The 22,869-nt window shown below is 45.8% G+C and overlaps 3 protein-coding genes across 3 annotated transcripts; 2 read left to right on the top strand and 1 right to left on the bottom strand.

Moving 5' to 3' along the window:
* Positions 1 to 5,225: 5,225 nt before the first annotated feature.
* On the top strand, positions 5,226 to 6,455 carry LOC124667118. Its single transcript, XM_047204446.1, has one exon. It carries the CDS (start codon positions 5,241 to 5,243, stop codon positions 6,222 to 6,224), a length of 984 nt encoding a protein of 327 aa, XP_047060402.1. The 5' UTR covers positions 5,226 to 5,240; the 3' UTR covers positions 6,225 to 6,455.
* Positions 6,456 to 7,028: 573 nt separating this feature from the next.
* Positions 7,029 to 7,578, top strand: LOC124658956. The gene has a single exon (XM_047196936.1). It carries the CDS (start codon positions 7,038 to 7,040, stop codon positions 7,527 to 7,529), a length of 492 nt encoding a protein of 163 aa, XP_047052892.1. The 5' UTR covers positions 7,029 to 7,037; the 3' UTR covers positions 7,530 to 7,578.
* Positions 7,579 to 18,967: 11,389 nt separating this feature from the next.
* LOC124661272 (metacaspase-4-like) lies at positions 18,968 to 21,354 on the bottom strand. Its single transcript, XM_047199138.1, has 2 exons — positions 20,911 to 21,354; positions 18,968 to 20,044 (listed from the first exon to the last, which is right to left on the bottom strand). The coding sequence occupies exons 1-2, from the start codon at positions 21,257 to 21,259 to the stop codon at positions 19,158 to 19,160; spliced, it is 1,236 nt and encodes a 411-aa protein (XP_047055094.1). The 5' UTR covers positions 21,260 to 21,354; the 3' UTR covers positions 18,968 to 19,157.
* Positions 21,355 to 22,869: the final 1,515 nt, after the last annotated feature.

Raw genomic sequence — 22,869 nt, 5'->3', positions numbered from 1 at the left:
CACTTTATTATTGCCTCTTGGGCATATCTCCAACACTATATGGTTGTCTTATCCTCTTGTGCTATCATGTTAGATCTTGTGAGCTGCCTATCATGATCAAGATCATCTATTTGTAATGCTACATGTTGTGTTTGTTGGGATCCGATGAATATGGAATACTATGTCAAGTTGATTATCAATCTATCATATATGTGTTGTTTATGTTCTTGCATGCTCTCCGTTGCTAGTAGAGGTTCTGGCCAAGTTGATACTTGTAACTCCAAGAGGGAGTATTTATGCTCGATAGTGGGTTCATGCCTCCATTGAATCTGGGACAGTGACAAAAAGTTCTAAGGTTGTGGATGTGCTGTTGCCACTAGGGATAAAACATCAATGCTTTGTCTAAGGATCTCTGTTGGACAAGGGCGACTCCTACGCACCGCTTAAGCACGCTTAGGCACTAGGCGATGGACAAACGCCTCGCCTAGGGCATAAGCGGAAGTCTAGGCAGTGTAACCAAGAAATTGTCTTCCACAATAAGAAATCATGCCATACTTCACGATTGAGCTAGATGGGCATTTTTATAAAGGTAGTTATCATAAATTTACACATTTACATGCTCTAAATTAATATTTATTCACATATAATAACCCATATACACACTTTATGGTATAAACTATGCCCGCCTAGGCTGCGCCTAGGCCGCTTAAGCATCGCCTAGGCACTAGGCGAATGCCAACCGCCTCGCTTACGCCTAGCGCTTTTTCCAACCTTGCTAAGGATATTTGTGTTGATAACATTACGCACCATACTTAATGCAATTGTCTGTTGTTTACAACTTAATACTGGAAGGAGTGCGGATGCTAACCCGAAGGTGGACTTTTTAGGCATAGATGCATGCTGGATAGCGGTCTATGTACTTTGTCGTAATGCCCTGATTAAATCTCATAGTAGTCATCGTGATATGTATGTGCATTGTTATGCCCTCTCTATTTGTCAATTGCCCAACCGTAATTTGTTCACCCAACATGCTATTTCTTATTGGAGAGACACCACTAGTGAACTGTGGACCCCGGTCCATTCTTTTACATCTGAAATACACCCATCGCAAGCTCCGTTCTCTCGTTGTTCTTCGCAAACAAACATCATTTTCCACACCATACGTTTAATCCTTTGTTTACGAGCAAGCCGGTGAGATTGACAACCTCATTGTTAAGTTGGGGCAAAGTATTTTGATTGTGTTGTGCAGGTTCCACGTTGGCGCCGGAATCCCTGGTGTTGCGCCGCACTACACTCCGTCACCAACAACCTTCACGTGGTCCTTGACTCCTACTGGTTGGATAACCTTGGTTTCTTACTGAGGGAAAACTTGCTGCTGTACACATCACACCTTCCTCTTGGGGTTCCCAACAGACGTGTGTCAACTGCACGCCAGCAATACCCCCTCTTGGAGTTACAAGTATCAACTTGGCCAGAGCCTCTACTAGCAACGAAGAGCATGCAAGATCATAAACAACACATATATGATAGATCAATAATCAGCCTGACATAGTATTCCATATTCATCGGATCCCAACAAACACAACATGTAGCATTACAATAAGATGATCTTGATCATGTAGGCAGCTCACAAGATCTAAACATGATGGCACAATAGGAGAAGACAACCATCTAGCTACTGCTATGGACCCATAGTCCAAGGATGAACTACTCACGCATCAGTCCGGAGGCGGGCATGGTGATGTAGAGCCCTCCGGTGATGATTCCCCTCTCCGGCAGGGTGCCGGAGGTGATCTTCAGAACCCCCGAGATGGGGTTGACGGCGGCGGCGTCTCTGGAACTTTTCTCGTAATTTGGCTCTCGGTACTAGGGTTTTCCGATACGAAGGAATATATAGGCGAAGAGGCGGCGTCGGGGAGTCCCGAGGTGGGCTCCCCACACCTCGGCGCGGCGAGAGGTGGGGCCGCGCCGCCCTATGGGGTGGCCCCTCCGCTGGCCTTCTCCGACTCTTCTTCGATGTTCGGAACACTCCGTGGAAAATAGGGCCGTGGGCTTTTGTTTCGTCCAATTCCGAGAATATTTCCTGTGTAGAATTTCTGAAACCAAAAACAGCAGAAAACAGGAACTGGCGCTTCGGCATCTTGTTAATAGGTTAGTCCCGGAAAATGCATAAAAATGATACTCCCTCCGTTCCTTTCTATAATGCCTATTGTTTTTTGGCACGGTAATTAACGCAATCTAATTTATTCACACAAAACCCCCCAGCGTTTTTTTAGAGGAAAGAAGGAAACTGGAAATAGATCGGACGTGATTTACTCCCTGCTCCATCGGGAGAAAGGGCCGGCAATTTGTGTTGTTTCCTTAACCGACGCGATCTCACGTGATCTACTCCCTGCCACGTGAGAGAGAGAAGCAGCCTGGGAGATGGGAGAGATGAGATCGATCACGATCTGTTTCCAGATTTTTAGGTTGTACGTTGATTGTTTCCTTATTTCTAGCACTAGCAAATCGGTGGAAGGGGGTTTTTGCAAAATAAACACAGCTTTACTCTTATAATCAGAAACAAATGCGAAAAAACAATAGGCACTATATATAGGAATGGAGGGAGTATAAAGTATGAATAAAACATGTAGGTATTATCATAAAACTAGCATGGAATATAAGAAATTATAGATACATTGGAGACGTATCAGTGCGCTCGACCGAATACCACCCGATCCAGCAAACTCCAGACATAAGATGCACTGTTCCATTCACCGGCGGAGCCTTCCGGAACTCATTACTCTGGCTTGATGAAGAAGATCAACATCCAGAAGGTCTTCGTCTTGGCGCGTGAGGAACCCTAGGACCATCGCCTTTACACAGGCCGAGCCCCCACGGAAACGGCCATCCTCGCCGCCTGTCACAGCGAAGATCCGGCAAGACGAACGACCCTGGGGTGCGGGAACCAGGAGGCTACATAGCCGCGATCAGGCCCTGGTCGTGCCGCCACCGGCTGCACTAAGGCCGCCGCCGGCAGCAACCACCGAGGACTGCCGCTACCGTAGCGCCTTCTCCGCAACCTCCACCGACCGATCCACCGCCATACGCCCGCTCGCGCCACCGGGAAGACGACCGGTCTAGGCGGGCAGCCTAGACCCACGGCAGACCTCCTCCACTTGCAGCCACGAAGGCCCGGTGAAGAGCGCCGCCGCCGCCTGGCCAGGGAACGCCGCCCCGGCCACCGCCCGCGTCCGTCTCCGACGACCCAGCCCCAGCCGCATCGAGGAGATGGCCGCCACGTCCAACTCCCCTAGAACCGTTCGGTACCAGCGGCCGCCGCCACCGCGGCAGCGGCGGAGAGGAGGGGATCAGGGGGAGGGGTTGTTTGGGCGACAGGATCTGATCCTGGCGGTGCCCTGGGGGTGCGCCGCGGGAGGAGAGAGGAGGGTTCTGTCCTATCTAGCTCCCGTTTCTTTTCTCCCCTTTTTAGTTGGATCGACAGATCATGCGTTAGTCGATTGTGCATAAGTTTTTGGTCAAGGTGCTCCAGGTTTAGGTCTTCTAGGTCAGAGGCCTACCTGAGAAAATGGAGGTCCTGTGCGAAATAAATATTAAGCCTTTGATGCAACTTATGTCAATTAGGAAAACATGTTTTATAATATAAATGTATCTTATCAGTTGAGTAATTTTTGGAAGAATTACATTTATCAAAAATCAATCTAAAAATTGAAAATTGCCACAATATTTTAATTAGCAGAAACGTGCCACTTTCTAGCATTTCTTCAGACAAAACCTTAAACTTATTCTTCATAAAAAACCATCTCCAGATGTTGTTTTCAAAGCATCATTGTAGAATGTAAGTATGACTTCAACAACTTTAATTTATAAAAGCTTCTCTTCGTTGATGCAATGGTCATTGGAATAGTCGGGCCTCCAACTCCGATCGACGCACCAGTGGCGAAGGATGGAAATAATATGAGGTAAGGCGGCGAATTCTTAGAAGATAATGCAAAGACCAAAAGTAGTCATCAGAAATTAATGTTATATATGATTCTAACACAATCCCTTAGAACAATAAAAATATGAACATATTTGATTATAAGTAGAACCTAGCAACATACCAAATTGTCAATTGACACTCGTTGGTAGTCCGATGATCGATGTTTCCCGATCATGGATAGTTGTGTCAATTGACAATGTGATCATATCATTAGATGAATGATATGTGGGCATATCCAATATAAGTATAAAGTTCATTGTTGCAATAATTATGAAAGCGTAGTAACCTACTCCTTAGATCGTGAGATCATATCTAATCACTATGATCGGAGGCTGCCTTGACTGCATTAACCGTCACACCGTAACAGAGTGATCATAAAGGTATTCTTTGCTGAAATTTTGTATATGCACATGGAGCATGGCCATGAAGGTGTGTAATTTGAGAGAACTCAATACCCCTTCCTCCTCGAGCTTCTCTCAAAGTTCACCCCACAAGCCCGGGCTCTCGTTCCGTTCAAGTTTCACCCTTGAACTATGAATTCATCCTCAACACCACCCTCAGCCATGATAACCATTCTCACCTAAACATCTTTAGTCTGATTTTACACTAGTTTCATCGTATTCATTAATGCTACACCAATTCCTCTCTCCCCTACGTACCACATCATTGTTTCTCTCTCAATCTCTTTCTCCCTGTAGCTAAGAGTGCAGTTGCACGTCTCTCTCCAACCGTTCTTCAACTTGAACTTTAAGTTTGCCAGATTAGTCAACGAGTTGTGCTTGATTTACTGTAGTTGCGGTTTGAATTTTGAATCCCCTGTTCAAGTTCAACATTTTGTTAATTTGAACATGAAACAAAAAAAAATGGACACGGTTTTACTTGTGTTTTTTTTGCGATGTTTTGAACCGATTTTGAACTTGAAACAAAAATAGCAAGTGTATGTCACACGAGTTGTCTATTTTGAGCTCCAACTGTACCAGATTGTTCTTCGAATTGAATTAGGATTGATCAAACTGCCCTGTGCTTCGAAGTCACCCGCGGGCCGCGGCCTCTTCCTCCCTCCGCGTGCTGCGCGCATCACGGCTCCTGTCGCGCAGTGCACAGGGCAGGCGAGTGCCACATGACATCGTCGGACCTCCTGCGCCTGACACGCGTGCCACTGCCATCCCCATCTCATTCTCACATCGCAGAGCCTTTCCCTTCTCCGATCTGATTCCGAGCACCGGCCTTCCTCGCCGCTCACCCCTACCACACCACCGCCGCCCCCGGCAAATCCCCGATGGAGCTGGCGACGCACGACCTCGCGGCGCTGGGCGCCGGCGACCTCATCCGCCTCTCCGCCACGATCCCGCGCGCCGCGCCGCGCACCTTCGCGCTGCTCACGGCCTGCCTCGTCTTCCCGCTCTCCTTCGCCGTCCTCGCCCACTCCCTCTTCACCCACCCCATCCTGCTCCGCCTCAAGGCGTCCGCCTACGCCGCGGGCGCCGGGCAGTGGGTAACCCTCTTCGCCTACCAGTTCCTCTACCTCATCTTCCTCTTCACCTTCTCGCTCCTCTCCACGGCCGCCGCCGTCTTCACCGTCGCCTCGCTCTACGCCGCCAAGCCGGCCTCCATCGCCTCCTCCCTCTCGGCTCTCCCCACCATCCTCCCGCGCCTCCTCCGGACCTTCCTCTGGGTCTCGCTCCTCATGCTCGCCTACCACGCGCTCTTCGTCCTCACCCTCCTCCTCCTCCTCACCGCCTACGCGCCCGACCCCGCCCGCTCCACCGCCATGGCCCTCTCCTTCCTCTTCTTCGCCCTCCTCTTCATCGTCGGCTTCCTCGCCATCCACGTCTACATCTCCGCGCTCTGGCACCTCGCCAGCGTCGTCTCCGTGCTCGAGCCCGTCTGCGGCCTCGCCGCCATGTCCAAGAGCAGGCAGCTCCTCAAGGGCCGCACCCGCACCGCCGCCGTGCTCGTTGTCTCCTACTTCGCCGCCTGCGGCGTGACAGCCGGTCTCTTCCATTCCGCCGTCGTCAAGGGGCGGGGCGAGGAGGGCAGCCTCGGCCTCACCTTGCCTGTCAAGATACTTGTCGCCGCTGTAATGGTCTCTCTTCTCGTCATTGTCAATCTGCTGGGGCTGCTGGTGCAGAGCGTATTCTACTACGCCTGCAAGGCCTACCACAACCAGGAGATCGACAGGACCGCGCTCTACGAGCACCTCGGCGGCTACCTTGGCGAGTATGTGCCGCTCAAGAGCAACATCCAGATGGAGAACCTCTGAGATTGCCGCATTCATGGTGGGGACGGTAAGCTCGCTCGCTCCTTACTACTAGCTGTGTTGTTGTTGGAACTTGCTCTAAAAGAAGAGCATCTCATGGATGGTGTTACTAGGATTTACCTTTGTTTCTAGTATAATGTACTGCTCTGTTGCAATCTGTATCTAATAATAATGCGCGGTATGAACTGATCTGTTGTATGGAAAATAAAGAGAGTTATCTTTCTTTTTGCAAAATCCTGTTCTTGTTTTCCTTGCCTTTCTGCGTTGTGCGTTCCATGTTATGATTATGGGCACATCTGCATATGATTAGTGATTTAGTGGAGGTCGGCATTGGTTGATTAATGTATTCGTTACTGGTGTTGTAGTGTGAGAAGGAGTTAGCGATGGGTGCTGCTCGTATTCTTGCTCTTCCAAAAATATTAATGCGAGGGGGTTTAGCGACACTTAGAAAATGCAATAGTGTAAAACTGATGATGATTTTCATGTAAAAATTGATGTGATCGTTGTGTGAGCTTGTTCTTCAATAGTTCAATATACTATGCACACTTGTGGATCATCTCAGAATTCAAAACCAATTCTCTTGAGAAGGGGGTTGGACTTTATCAGATTTTCTTTGGAGGACTGGGGAAGTAAATTGCATTATTATATTTATGTCAAAAAAGAAGTAGTCACTATTAGAAAGTTTTAGTTTGGAAAGAGAATTCTCTAGTATTCTTTATGGACAGACAACACAGTGAGTTTGGTTGTTAGAGAGGAGGGCGAGTGAAACCAGTACGAAAGCAGTACTTCTGTACTTATCCGGCCCGCTCCACCCTCATGGCCCTCTCCTTCCTCTTCTTCGCCCTCCTCTTCATCTTCGGCTTCCTCGCCATCCACGTCTACATCTCCGCGCTCTGGCACCTCGCCAGCGTCGTCTCCGTGCTCGAGCCCATCTGCGGCCTCGCCGCCATGTCCAAGAGCAGGCAGCTCCTCAAAGGCTGCACCCGCACCGCCGCCGTGCTCGTTGTCTCCTACTTCGCCGCCTGCGGCGTGACAGCAGGTCTCTTCCATTCCGCCGTCGTCAAGGGGCGGGGCGAGGAGGGCAGCCTCGGCCTCACCTTGCCTGTTAAGATACTTGTCGCCGCCGTAATGGTCTCTCTTCTCGTCATTGTCAATCTGCTGGGCCTCCTAGTGCAGAGCGTCTTCTACTACGCCTGCAAGGCCTACCACAACCAGGAGATCGACAGGACCGCGCTCTACGAGCACCTCGGCGGCTACCTTGGCGAGTATGTGCCGCTCAAGAGTAACATCCAGATGGAGAACCTCTGAGATTGGCGCATTCATGCTGGGGAGGGTAAGCTCGCTCCTTACCAGTAGTTGTGTTGTTGGAACTTGCTCTAAAGAAGAGTATGGATGGTGTTCCTAGTAGGATTTATCTTTCTCTCTAGTAGTATATTGTACTGCTCTGTTGCAATCTGTAGCTAATAATAATGTGCGGTATGAACTGATCTGTTGTATGGCAATTGGAAAATAAAGAAAGTTGTCTTCATTTTGCAAAATCTTGTTCTTCTTTACCTTGCCTTTCTGTGTTCCATGTTATGATTCTGGGCCCATTATTAGTGATTTAGTGGAGGTTAGCATTGAGTGGTCGATATATTATTTACTAGTGTCATAGTGTGACAAGGAGTTCACGATGGGTGCTCCTCGTATTCTTGCCTTCCGAAAATATTTAACGCAACAGAGTTCAGCGAAACTTAGAAAATGCAGTAGCGTAACTGATGATCATTCCATGCAAAAATTGATGTGATTGTTGTGTGAGCTTGTTTTTCAATATACTATGCACACTTGTGGATTATCTCAGAATTCAAAAGCAAGTTTCTTGAGAAGGTTTGGGCATTATCAGATTTTCTTTGGAGGACTCGGGAGGTAAATTGCATTATTATATTTATGTCAAAAAAGAATTGTTCACTATTAGAAAGTTTCAATTTGGAAAGATAATTCTCTAGTATTGTTTATGGATAGACAACACAGTGAGTTTGGTTGTTAGAGAGGAGGGCAGAGGGATAAAATTTGAGGAAGAATGTAGAGTGAGACCAGTACGAGAGCAATACTTCCAGTTTCTTTGCTTATTGTGTTGGAATACGTTTCTGGAGGAGTGGTGAAAATCAGCACCTTTCTGTTCTGCACAACCTTACACAATTTGTCTTATTCTTTATCAGTGTTCTTGTTGTTTTAATTGGTTACACTTCTTCCAAAGGCGTCCTCATTGTACTGTTTTTTCTATCACTTTGCTGCGGAGCAAAGCTTTGTTTGAAATGAAAAGTAGGATCTATTGTTTTTGCCTGGCCCTTAGTAAAATATGCAATGTTGCAATTGATCTATGTGTTATCGCTAGGATTGTTTTGGTATGTTGAAATTCCCAAAGAAATCTCAAGTTGATGTTGTACTCCCTCCGATTCATATTACTTGATTTTAATATAGTTGTATCTAGATACATTTTATTTGTAGATACATCCATTTTAGCATCAAGTAATATGGGTTAGAGGGGATACATTTTTATTGCACAATATATTTGATTGCATGATTCTTAAATTTCCACTCCGTATAATTTTACAAGCTCTATAGGTATCACTAGGGCTTTCTTGTGATTTTCATTGCTCAATGGCTGAATGTGATGCAATGGAACAAATTGAGTATAGACTGGTATTTAGGAATGAGTGAGCATGGCTTACACAATTATATAACAGGGTATTGGAAAGTTGTAATTACGCTTAATTGGTAGTTTGACACTGAATTTTATGATACCATGATGGAGTGTGAAAACAATACTTCCAGGTCCTGTACTTATTGTGTTGGAATACGAGTGGTGAAAATCAGCATCTTTCTGTTCTGCCAAAAACCTTATTGCAATGATCTTGTTGTGTTAATTTGATATACTTTTGCACATTGAAACAATAGAAAGCCATCCTCGTTATACTGTATTCTCTATCACTTTGCTGCGAAACAAAGCTTGTTGCAATGAAAAATAGGCTCTAAAGTTACTGCTCCTTGTGAAGTATATGCAATATTGCCACTCTGCTGCTTACTTGATTGTGTTGAATCAATTATGCCTTGTACTTGATATGTATAATTGCTAGGATTGTTTTGGTATGCTGAAATATCTGAAGAAACCTCAATTTGACAAGATTTTGATGCCTTATCTTTCGTTGCAGAAATCTACTTGATTAGTAGTACATGATGGTCACAATTCTATAATTTGACAACCTTTATATGCATCATTTGGATATCTTGTCATTTTCATTGCCCAATGGCTGAATGGGATATCAGTGGCTTACACAATTACACGACAGGGTCCTGGAAAGTTGTAATTACGCTCAATTGCCGGTTTGCCACTGAATTTGATGAAACCAATGATGGTTTATTGTGCTTTCCTTTTGTTCTTCATATTTGTTTCGTTTTATTAGAATGATTCAACTTACTCGCCCTGTGGGAACTTCAAACTCCATTCCATAAAGTGTGCACATTGGAGAGTGGTTTGTAAACTTGATGCTCAATCATGATGGCGCTGGAGTGTAGCGTATGCCCATGTTGTATATGTTCTGGTTTTTATGGATTACATGATTGTAGATACATATTGCAGGTATTTTTTTCTCGAAATGTACCTTTTTAGCAACATGGGCACCGTTTGATGGTAGAATTTGTTATGTGAATCATGCATTTCCTCTGTGTTATTTAACTTCTATATTTGAATAAACGGCATTTTACAATATATGTCTACGATGAAGCTTTATTTTCTTTGCTATGAAGGATTTGTGAATGCCTATGTTTAATTTTTTCTGCTTTTCTATTTGAATAAATTCATTATATTGTTAGCCACTTGTATATTGCCGCTGTTGGTGGGGAGAGCTCACTGGAGCTAGCGTCTCAAACCGACTGCTCAAATCCAAGTGCAAACTACTACTCCTACCTAGTTAATACATTTTGTGAGGTCCTCATTTACTGCCGTATTATACGGTCTGAACCAGATTCAACTACTACCGTCCAACGGCCAATATTTAGAGCAATTCCAATAGTATAGCCAACTGCTGGCTATAACAAGATGTCATATCATTTGTAGTCATCTTATAGCTAACATGTATAATAGTTGGCTATAAGAATGAAGCACTTTACTAACATATGGCCTATCTTTCACTCTCACAAAGTGCCTAGGAGCACGTGCAAGAGTTGGCTATTGCATAGTAGTCCACCTCCCTTCTCTCTCCTCTTCTCTTTCCTCCAACTCATCTAAAATATATTATTTAATGTCTTATAGTCAGCTGACTGGACTCTATTGTACTTGCTCTTAAGTTGGCTGAAGCAAAGAGCATGCAGGACGATGAGCTAGAGCAACTGACAAGGATTAGGGCGCTGCTAGTTTTTGTTGTACCAACTTTTGCTGTTTCAGGACTAGCAATTTGTGCCATGAATTTAAGCTAGTCAAGTTCCATACAAAATGATTCATGTTCTCTGAATTGTTTTATGTTAGAACACAGTTCTTGCACCGATACAGATATACATAGAAGCAAGCAGAATCTATCGACGCGAGCAGAAAATAGAACTTTTATTAAGGTTGGCACATGTAAATGGTGCGTGCCTCTACATGTCACAGTAGAGATAAATTGCTGATCATTTTTTATGGCATTTTTTTAGTTTGAGCTATATCTATACTTTATTTTATGCAATTACTGCTTAGGAATGCGTTTCTATGCCCAGGTGCATCTCACGCAGTCAGGCAGTGGAACAAGTTTCTGCAAACAGAGAACGTGTCAAACACGCACTAACGTTTCGACACGTACATACAGATTTTGTGCAAGCAGGCAGAAAATAAAACTTGCATAAAACACTCTCCAACTCAAGCTCTTCCAACTCAATTCATGAAACATGGCGTGCGTGTTGTGTGGCGAGCCAAGTGACTAAGTGAGTGAGAGCGTACGTTGTTGCTCTTTTTTCTGGTGCTATAAAGAAGAGTAGAACAACACAGCTTATATGTTGATTGGAATATTGTTAGCAGATAGGATCCTGAGGCGGAACACGAGAGTGGAGGGTGGCTAGATTGATCGGGTAAGCTTGCTGACGTCTTGCCTTCCACAATATATGAGATATGTGCTTGTAGTCCTGCGTCAGGCACATAAAGTCAGTGATCACAATGAACCTTGTCAACAAAACGGTCTATTGTGTTTCTATTTTTCTTTGTGAGATGCAATTCAGGGTTGCGACATCATCATGGTAATCACATTATGTTGTTAGTGCTACTCTCTAACATTTTTTTGGCCAAATTGTTGAATATTACTTGTCCCTATGTATGTACTGCTCCAAACTAATGACCTGTAATGTTACAGAAATTGTGAAGTTTCCATTCTCTAGTCTGTTGTCGAAACTCTTGTAGCCCAGGTGTTGAACACATCATTTTCCTGTGTATATCCAAAATTAGTGGATATAGAACAGGTAATGATATAAGATGTGTAAAGTTCCATTATTTTTTAGGGATTTCTATTTTCGTGCCCTCGGTTCCTTAGTTGTGCTCAGTTTTCCCCAGCTCCTTAGTTTTTCCTCAGTTTTCCCAAGTGCTTGTTTGAAACCCGCTGAAGGCAGCTCAGACGGCAGGATTCCCGTTAAGTTGACCGCTCCGTGCTGACGTGTGGGGCCGCGTCGTGTGGGCCCGCGTCGCGTGGGGCTGGTAGAAAGGGACCGCGTGGGACAGGACGAGATAGCGTTTGGTTACACGTGAGCGGGAGCCGGGTTTTGTCTCTCTCGGCCATTGGCATTTCCCTTTTAACAGTACCTTTTTCGCCTCCTTCTCTCTGCCTTTTTTCACCTAATTAGTATCAAATCTAGAGAAGCTTGCATTTCTGTCTTTCTTCAATTATTATTTGTGCCTTTTGGCCCTCGTTGTTTGCCCAATATGGCAGCAAATCTAGTAGGGAGCCCAATCTAGTACTCCATCTAGTCCATATGTATGTAGTTAAATCTAGAAGCAAATCTACGGGGAATGTACGATAAATTCACAAGGTCATATAGTAGAATAGGGATAGATAATATAGATAATAAGCTGCATTCAGCAGCCAAACATAGTAGGGTTCGAGGTTCTTCACAGCAAGTACGGTACCATCATACTAACAACATAACAACGAGGGATCCCTAGCTAACAACAAAGGGATCCCAACAACAAAATGGAGGAGGCAGCAGCAGCACACGTCCAGGACTCCGCCTACCCCATTTGCCTCTGCCTCCACTTGTTGCTCCCCTTGGGAGCCTTGGGCTTGAGCGGAGGCATGCGCCCGCCGGAGATCTCCACCCGCTGGATGTTGCGGAGGTGCATGCCGAGCGCCAAGTGCTTGGCGCGGAAGGAGTTGGGGTTCACCGACGCGCCGACCTTGGGGTTGGTGTGGCCGATGTTCTCGGCATGCGTGAGGACGTAGTTGAAGTCAGTGCCGCCGAGCCTCCTAGTGCAGAAGGGGCACCTGTAGACACCCTTGGCGACGTCGAGGTAGGAGACGTACTGGCCGACCTGCAGCCTCCGCAGCACCTGGCGAGTCTTGACGTCATGGTGCTCGTCGTCGCTGCCGACGTCGCTGCCAGGACAGCTGATCCATATCAAACGGGAATTTATTAGTGAATGAGTTGCAAACGTGCATGATAACAAAGTTAGGAAAAACAGAGGCAGCCTCAGTTAGAGTGGACACGATTATATGTCTACAAGGACGGTGTAAGCGAACCAAAGCTCATGCACAACAGATTTGTACACAGAAATGGTTCGCTGAACCCTCCCTGTAAAAATCTGTGCCCACCGATTCATCATAGGCAAAGAAACAGATTTCAGATCTGAACTTGAACACATTCCAGATTATTTGCAAATTAAACGGTTGATATCTTTTGATTCGTGCATAAAATAACTGATTGAGATCCTATGATTACTTGCATAAATTAACCGATTGAGATCCCATTATTACTTGCATAAATTAACCGAACGGCCGAACCCCAAATCTTAAACGAAATCAAGGAGGGATCAAAGCAAAATGGAATAAAATCGGCGCAAATATTAGCCCAATACTCATCCATCCACAGATCCATCTACACCCGCACAAATAGGGTTCAAAAAGGAATGGGGAACAAAAAAAGGAAGCAAACCGTAGTTACCTCGTTCCATGGGTCCTCTATGGAGGTGTCGTAGCGGTTCGGGGGCGGGACGTACGGCACCGGCTCGTAGGGGTCCCATCTCGGTGGGATCTGGCCGCGACCGGCGGCAGCAGCCTCCGATGCACCGGCGGAGGCGGCGGCGACGTCCGTTGAGGGGACGGCGGCGACGTCCGTTGAGGGGACGGCGTCGAAGAGGGAGGCGTCGCGCTTGGAGCCGACGGCGCCGTGGACGATGGGATTGGCATTCTCCTTGTCCATCTCGCCGGCAGAGGAGAGGGAGAGGGAGAGGGTTTTTTTGCTTTGGAGAAGATGATGGGACGTGAGAGAGGCGGCGTTGCGTAGGCGAGTGAGAGTGACGAGAGATAGTGGGAGGAGGCGTCTATAAAGGCAAGGGGTGGTTAATGCGACCCGCGTCCTACGCGTCCACCGCCGCACGTCCGCACGTCTTGGACTTACGCAATGCACCACGCGTCCACGATTGCACGTCTTCGACTTCGCACCGCGACCGGCGTCTACGCGTCAACAATTGCACGTCTTTCATTTCTTCACCGCAACACGCGTCCTCGAGTCTAACCCCGGAAATTTAGATATACTCGGGTATAACCTCGAGCATTATACTAGCATTTTTTGTGTGCTCAGTTTTCCCCTTGAGTGCTAATACCGGCTAGTGCAATATGCTCGGTTTTACCCTCAAGTAGTTGGTCAACGGACAGTCAACAAATGGGATTAACTAGTTAAATGAGTCATTTAATGTGCAAAAAATTCCGAAAAATAGTGGCACATACTCATGGAGTCTTTACCACAAATTGCCAGTTCTCAAAACATAGATAAGTCATAGATAAATCAAGTTTTACCACAAATTGCCACTTCTCAAAGGCCTTCTCAAATCACCTAGTAGCTATGAAGGTGCATGGTTTTCCACAATAAGCCCTTCCCAAAACAGCTTTCCCCAAAACATACTTTGTCTAAATGAGGCCACAATTCTCACACTCATGTATATTTGTATTGCAAATAGTTTGAGATAGGCCAAGATGGGTTTTATTGTACAAAACACGCATTTTCCATTTTTTAAATCTCATATTTGAATCCCTTAGTCTGTTTTTTACATAGGTGCCCTTGGTTTCTTGATACTACTCAGTTTTGCCCTCTCCCTCCACAAATTCTCTCACACGTGCAACATTTCCCTGATTGGTCTAGCCCATGTCACGCGGATCGTGCTCGCCGACCGTTGATCGTATGATCTAACGGGCAGGATAACCCCTCTCTCTCTCTCTGTCGGCGGTTACCTTCCACTCTCTAAGTATGCTAAAGGGCGGTTTTCTGTATTTATTTTCACGCGCTAAAAATTATAAACTCTTTTAGGCATTACTTTTCACGCAAAAAATGATAAACCATCACCGATTTGTTGTAGCCATAAATTTTCACGCAAAAAATGATAAACCGTCACCGATTTGTTGTAGCCATTAATTTTCACGAAAATCCCAAATGATAAACCATCACCGATTTTTTGTAGCCATTAATTTTCACGCAAAAAATGATAAACCATCACCGATTTGTTGTATCCATTACTTTTCACGCAAAAATCGATAGACCATTACCGATTTCTTGTAGCCATTACTATTCACGATAAAAATGATAAACGAACCAATCTATCTATCTCTGTATTTGAGGTTTTGACCTGAAAACAAATGGGTATTATAAAGGGAAATAAAAGTTCAAAAAAATGTAAAAACGAAACAATCTACCTATCTTTGTATAGAAGATCGTCCGTATGATTTTTGAGGTCATTTAGAGAAGGTAGAAAAAAATCCCTTTTGAGAAGGTCGAAAAAACCTAACTTGTTACAAAAACTGGTTTCAGTGAGACCTAACCAAATTTGGCATACATTATGCCATATCTATAACAATAAGGAATATCTAAAAGGGAAAGTTTCACAAAATTTGAAATTTATGGCGAAAATGATGCCATACATGATGCTGTTTTTCGAGGTTTTGACCTGAAAATCAATTGGATATTATAAAGGGAAATAAGAAGTTCGAAAAATATAAAAACGAAACAATCTATCTATCTATGTATAGAAGATCAGCTGTATGAAATTTGAGGTCATTTAGAGGAGGTAGAATAAATCACCTTGTTAGAAAAGCTGGTTTCAGAGTGAGACGAAACGGCATGCGTTTAAGCAAAGTGATTTTTTCGAACATCTCCAAATGATCCCAAATTTGCCATACATGATGCCATACGTGTAACAACAAGGAACCCTATCTAAAAAGTGTCAAAAAGTTTGCCCAACCGTATAGCTCTATCAAAAAGAACCTCACCATGGCGCTAGTATAATTTTGGGCTTAGTTACAAACTTTCGTTACCTAACCTTCAACACGAAACTTGTTTCAAATCACTTTTGGCGTACAAGAAACAAATCCCTCTTTGATTCGAGCACCACAGCCTCCAAACTTTGCCGATGCCGATATCGGCATGGTCAGAACGGCTATGTTCGACGCCACTGCTAGGTCACCGTCGGGATGCACCCTCAATCCTGTCCCCTCATTCGATCACTGACACACCAGAGATACCGCCGAGGTCAATGCCGAACGTACATGCTGATGCCAATGCCGAACATGCATCCACGCCGACGTGGGCACGGCCACGCCGCCCGCTATGCTGGACGCCACGGACCACCGCGAGGTCTTTCCCTTCGCCACCACACTCTTCTAGCACCCATCTATACACGCCGGAAAGGAGAGACACTAGTTTTCTCTACATTGCTCGCGTTCGTGTCGGACACGGTCGGTCAAAGTTTTGAGGTAGTCGTCGATGTCGTCGACCATTTCTTCTCTTCTTTGCATGGTTAAACGCGTCTAGTTCATATCTATCTAATGCGTCTGGTCTCGCCTCAAGCAGTTCTTTGTGGACGTCGATCTCATCTCGGCACCCCGCAGGCCACCTCCTCCGTGCCATCGCTGTAGAGCTCCGTTTAAAAATCTATTCCTACCCGTGTATTGCCCCTTGTATCAGCGCCATGACCCACTTGTCATTCGATATACCGAAGCCCCACTCGTGCGTGTTTTGGTCAGGGATACAGCGATGCTTACGGTCAAACAAAGATGGATGGTCTGACGTGTCTTTGCGGGCTCTACGTGGCCCCACTAGTCTGAAGATAACGGTCAACCGTCGGGCAACCGGCCGTTATAGCATCTGTGATGGTTTCAGACAAGGTCTTGGGGAAAACTGAGAAAAAACTAAGGAGCTGAGGAAAACTGAGCACAACTAAGAAACCGAGGGCACGAAAATAGAAATCCCTATTTTTTATATATTTAATCCAGATTTCATGCCTCTTAACCATGCCAACTAGTGGTGGTGGCATAAGTTTCTTGCTGGCTCTGTCGTCTGTTATTCTTTTGATGCCCTTTAATTAATTTCTACCATCGAAAATCATGTACTCCCTCCGGTTTAAAATAGATGCATAAAAATAGATGTATCTAGACATGTTTTAGTGTGTAGATACATTATGTTTTAAGCAATTATTTTGAACCACAAGGAGTATATTAATAATCTCCAATCCTGATCTATCACTTAGCTATGCATGTGATGCCCTTTAATTAATTTCTACCCCCTCCTTCCCATAATAGGACGCATGTTTTTTATATTAAAGTTAAACTTTTTAAATATGAGTCAAACTGAAGTTTTTTGAAGTTTTAAGTACAAACGTATCTCCATGTCAGCGAAAGGATTTTATACAGACACAAATGGGTGTGAGTTTAATCTTAAACCAATATTCTTAGATTTATCGTGAAATATACTTTCATATTGTGTGTATTTGGTATGGTAAATGTTCATATTTTTTTCTATATAGTTAGTCAAACTTCAAATAATTCGACTTTGGCTAAAAACTATATTCATCCTGTTTTGGAAAAGAAGGAGTGCCATCTAACAGAGGGTGTATTAATTATCTTCAATCCTTATTCTACCACTTAACAGTTAACATGGCATGCACGGCACTTGTGCTATTTGAACTGCCACTTGTGTTGCTTGAACTGCCACTTAACATGGCATGCATGCCACCTGTGTTGCTTGAGCTGACACATGTTTTTCTTGAACTGACACTTAACATGGCATGCACGCCACTTGTGTTGCTGGAACTGCCACTTATGGAAACAACATTAATTGTGTGCCTGCCATTCTTCGGTGTGGGTATGGTTTCATGTGAGATTGGCATGCTATATATATGATGTTCTGCTACTACCACAAAAAGTATATTTGAGGTAGAACTACATTGGTATTCTAGATCTCTTCCAATACCGAAGTGATGTTGACCGATAGTCTTCGCGTAGCCATGGTCTTCCTTATTGTCCAAGTGTGCATACTGGGGATGATGGCAACTCCATGGACAGTGCAAGGCAGACCTATGAGTACAGATCCTCCTCCTCGGGCTTATTGCTGCCCTCGGTCCCTCGAATGTTGTGTGGCCTCTGGCCCCAACATAGCATTGAAACCCTAACCCATGCATGGGTAGTGCCACATGTAGGTGGCTTGTGCTGGTCTCCTCCCGTCTAGTAACTTGCCATCATAGAGCAAGTGTTCACCTATGTGTATGTTCCTAGATCTGTCTTTGTTTCGTTATAAGTGTGTTAATTTTGAAGCTTTGTAATGTTGCGTGTTTATGTATGTGCTATATTGTACTTCATTACTCAATTAAATAAAAAGGGAGGAGATTTTTCAGATTTCGCCAAGATCTTCGGGTACCATAACTGATGTATTCAAATTTTATGAGGACATGCATCTACAAACAAAACTAGAACGGTCATCATCAGAAATTTATGAGAGCTCCCCTGAAATAACAAAAAAAAAAAGGATTATGCCTATTGTTAATTCAGTGCGAGAGAAGCCAAAAACAACTGAAGCCAAAAACGGTGCAATCGGTGTAAATATTTCATTATAGGACAACTGGGCAAGCAGCGAGTCATCTAATGTTTTGCCCTTATATTCTCAGTCCCCTTGTTGAAAACCAAAAACAAGGAATCTGATGGACACAGCCCATTGTTCAAAACCAAAAACAAGGAATCTGCTGATTTCCGACAATGAGGCATGATTCGGAGTCTCGGACACATAGGCCATGTTCATTTTTGTGCGGCCCAGATACACACCAAGGCATGCATTAGTCTAGGGCGTCGCCTGATGTGCAAGTTCTATTGGCACATCTGAGCTTCTCATCAGTTCATGTCGCTCGATATCCTCGCGCTTCCAACATTAACATGGACTGGAAGGTTATGGCATGGTATTGTACTTGTATGTTCAACTGTCAGGAGATTGATTTCAGCTGTCCCAAAGAGCTTTGGTTTGTATACTCCTTGTATGTTCAACTTCTTGATATATCTTGAATTCTTACAGGGGATGACAAGCCACAGAAACATGAGCCAATCCAACCAATCTTGTTTGCACAAATGGAAATGCATGTTGACAAGCAAAACTTGAACCAACATCAGTTATTTGTGGTACTAACGCTATCAGGATAACTGTTTCAAAAATAAAATAAATAAGACTATTAGGATCAGAACAGCAAATGTGGAAAGACAACATAAAAGAGAAATTGGATGGACTCATGAAGCAAGTATATCTATTATGTATGCAGTTTGGATCAGACAATCCTTATTTCAGTATTGGTATAGTCAGTCATATTTTTGACATAAGTACATAACCAGAGCAAACCAGGGAAGAAGGGAAAACTTCAGTCTCTCGTGCACAGCCCAACACAAAAAGAAACAAATCACAATAGCAATCCACGTTTCAGCAAATGAAGGCCACATGAACATTCTCATCGCTGCAGTAAAGCCCAGGCTGCTGAGTGTATCCTTGCTTGGCCAGCGACTCACGCGCTTTCATAACGAGATCCTTGTTCGTCACCTTTCCATGCTTGCCTGCAAGAATGGTCTGGATGGCATTGCTCAGAGCGCCAAACGAAGATCCCTGTGCTGTGGTTGCATCTGCTGATGTCTGGTTAGTTTGGCACCCACTAATGAGGATGCCGTTGTTAGGTGCCCATGACTTGGTCCCGGCATACACCTCGTCAACACTTTCAACATTTTGTTCTAAGGCTGGCTTGAAAGTTTCTTCCTCGTTACCTTCAAGCTTAGCCTTTAGGAACTCGTGAGCAAGGGAACCAACCATGCCCATGAGACCACCCTGCTCACCTGATCCTCCTTCATGGAACTTACCGAGCATGACTTTCATGAACTTCTTGATCTTTGGGCTGGAATCCTCCCCAAACACATTGAACAGCGTCAGCCGAATCGAGCCCTCCTCAATGTCATCCTTCCCAGTTTGATCCTTGAGCATCTCAATAAATGTTGAGAGTGGCAGGGACCGGTTCTTGGTGTGGCCATCCCCTGTAGGTTGTTCGTCTGCCTCATCCTGGTCCTCGCCTCCATGCTGGCTTCTGCCATGGCGGACATGAGTATCGAACATATCCCGCGCGGTCTCTTTGAGAAAGGACCGGAAGCCGGAGCCAGATTCAGATCGTTCTTCGGGTTCACGGGACTGGGTCTGGGTCTGATAGCTATTGCCTATCTGCTCCTTTGCCTGGTCCAGTAGGCCACCACTGTGGCATGAATCAGAGACGATGGTAAATATGCAACCATCAGGGACCTTCATAACGAGATCTCTGAAATCTTGGTCTGCAGATGACAGCAATGTTAGGGACTTGGTCAGGAGACAGTCATTGATTGAACACATTGATGGTTCAGGAATGCGTATGAAACTAGAGTGCAAAGGGGTAAAATGTTTGCTCTATCAAACTTGCAACAATGAATCCTACGCTGGCTAGAAAATAACAGCGCAGTAGCTAGATAAAATAGTGAATCAGAAATGCAGAACAAGCAGATTAACATACTATGCCTAAAGCATTTTCTCATCTTTCTATTAGGATAGTTGATATTTGTGATAAGAAATATTTACTTAATGTTGAGTAGAAATGATAACTCAAATAATATCCTGCCGGTGTTGTTTACAATGTTGCCTAAAAGAAAACAAATCTGAAACAGCTAAGTTAACTAAGCTCCAAGATCTGGGGGATTTCTACAACTAGAATTCTGTGCAAAACATGTGCACACTCAATGCAAACAGTAGGCACATATATACATCTTTACACCAAGTTATCCCCTCCCTACCCCAACAGTTTCGGCAGCTGCAACTCAAAACCATTCTAGTACAACAATATGCGCGATATAACAAGCTCAAACTTCACCAGTACCATCTTAACTTTTCATCCGGAATAATATCATTTTAAACTTACTGCAGTGCAAAACAAATGAATCGACGAGCAGTAAAATGCCCAATTAATTTTGAGTTCATGAGTATAATGGTTCATAATTTTTTTGGACAGGTCTCCACTCAATCCTGGATCAGATCCACATCGCGTAGGCGTTGATGACGCTTACAAAATCAGTTTCACATCTGAAGGATTGCTAATCCTACCGTTTCGCGATTACTTGAGTGAAAAGGAAGTGAAGGGAAGCAAATCTGAGTTTTCCCCCAATCGCACCTGTGATGAGATTCATGTCGCTGGGCACGATGCACTCGTCATACCCGGTGTCGTCGTCCTGGCCGGTCTCGGCCGGCAGGCGCGTGCCGTGGCCGCTGTAGTGGAAGAAGAGGAAGTCCCCGGGGCGCGCGTCCCCGACGAGCTTGGCTAGCGCGTGGCGGATGTTGGCGCCGGTGGGCTGCGGGCCGGAGGAGTCGCGGTCGACGAGGACGTTGATGTCTTCCTCGTCGAAGCCGAACCGGTCGACGAGGCACTTGTGCATGCGGTCAACGTCGTTGTGGCAGCCCTTGAGCTCGGCCTTGGTCCCCGGGTAGTTGATGCCGACCAGGAGCGCGAGCTTGCGGCCCATCGCGGCGGATGCGCCGGCTGCGGCGGAGGTCGGATGGCCGGGGGAGGAGGAGGTGGAGGTGGAGTGGGTGCGGGTTTCGTCGGTTGCTGGTGGTGGGTTTCGGAGGTGCTCTGCGTTTATTGGAGTTACGGATCTGACTGGTGGGGACTCCGGGTCTGGATTGGAGCAGATGTGCAATCCTTGGAAGGAGGTAACGGAACGATTGGCCGACGTGCGTCGTCTAGGCATGACACGACGACACATTTCCTCGTGATGTGTATAGGTTGTTGATCAAGATCTGTATGTACTCCCACCTTTTAATAAGTTCAACTTTCAAAAAAAAATGTGCAGGGCTTTTGCAGTTTCGCGCTAAGTACTGCGTGCTTAACCCGAACCTCGAGGACTAGCTAGGCTGGTTTTCTGCAGTTTCGCGCTAAGTACTTTATGCTTAACCCGAAATACGGGGACTAGCTATGCCGGTTTTTTACAGTTTCGCGCTAAGTACTGCGTGCTTAACCCCGAAACTCGGGGACTAGCTATGCCGGTTTTTTTGCAGTTTCGCGCTAAGTACTTTGTGCTTAACCAGAAACTCGGGGACTAGCTATGCCGGGTTTTAAGGAAAGTTTCGCGCTAAGTACTACGTGCTTAACCCGAAACTCGGGGACTGAGGATATATCTACAGGTTCCGAACATAAAAAAGTTTCGGTATAAGAAAAAGATTCAAGTTTCAGTAAGATGTCTTACCAGCACGTTGTTGTTGGCATCGTGCCAAGCGTTGTCGAACTCCTTTACGGCCTGCTTGAGCCGGCCGAAGTGTTGCACGGTGCTGCGACAGCCGCGCGGGTCGAGCTTCGCCTTGCCGTCCTTGCCAACGCCAAGAGTGGCGTCGGAAAGATCAGCGAGGTTCCACCAGTCCACGAGGTACTGCAGCGCACCCAGGTTCGCGCTGCCGCGGTTCAGCTCAATCACGCAGCCAAGCTGCGAGGAAACCTTCTCACCGGCGGTCACGACAGCGCGCCCTGTGGGAAGGACGAGAGGTTGAGCCCGGGAGCCGGAGGGGGCGCCGTCGCTGCCTTGACCGCGGCAGTAAGCTGCTCAGCGGTTACTATGGCGCCCTCTGTCGGGCTCGGGCGTGGAGCAGGAGCTGGTTTGATGGTAGGCGCCGGCGGCAGCGCAGGTGCGTCCTTGACCGGCGAGGAGGTTGTCGGTGCTGTCTTGGAGGGGGAAGTGGCGGTTGCCTTCTTCTTCATCTTTTCAGGGGCGGGCGGAACCAGAGGTTCCGACCGCCCGGCATCTTCGGAGCCGACGCCCATGTTGCTGGCGCCGGTGTCTTCATAGTCTGGAGGTGAGATGAAGTCCTCCTCCGCGCGGGAATTTGTCGGTTTAGGGGTCGTGCACCCCGAACTTGTTTTCCCTCCCCGAGGGGAGGATGGAGCTTTGCCGGCACCAGAACGTGCCGGACTTGGTTGATGAGGAAGAGAGGTCCTTGCCGCATCCTCGGAAGTCTCCGGCCTCATGCCAAGTGCGCTCCTGGTAAGAACCAGGGCGGGCCTGCAAGAGAGGAAGCATGAAGATTAAACACAAGGAATGGCAAGTACATAGACCTAAACTGGAAAAATATGTTGTTAAGT

Source organism: Lolium rigidum, chromosome 6 (genome assembly GCF_022539505.1).
Source record: "Lolium rigidum isolate FL_2022 chromosome 6, APGP_CSIRO_Lrig_0.1, whole genome shotgun sequence".
Taxonomy (NCBI): domain Eukaryota; kingdom Viridiplantae; phylum Streptophyta; class Magnoliopsida; order Poales; family Poaceae; genus Lolium; species Lolium rigidum.
The sequence above is the reverse complement of the archived record's forward strand: the minus strand, read 5'-3'. Positions and strand labels throughout refer to the sequence as shown.

Coding starts and splice junctions, on each gene's coding strand:
- LOC124658956 (XM_047196936.1), top strand. CDS start 7,038: ATGGCCCTCTCCTTCCTCTTCTTCGCCCTCCTCTTCATCTTCGGCTTC.
- LOC124667118 (XM_047204446.1), top strand. CDS start 5,241: ATGGAGCTGGCGACGCACGACCTCGCGGCGCTGGGCGCCGGCGACCTC.
- LOC124661272 (XM_047199138.1), bottom strand. CDS start 21,259: ATGGGCCGCAAGCTCGCGCTCCTGGTCGGCATCAACTACCCGGGGACC. Junction 20,045..20,910: donor CGACATGAATCTCATCACAG/GTGCGATTGGGG, acceptor TGTCATCTGCAG/ACCAAGATTTCAGAGATCTC.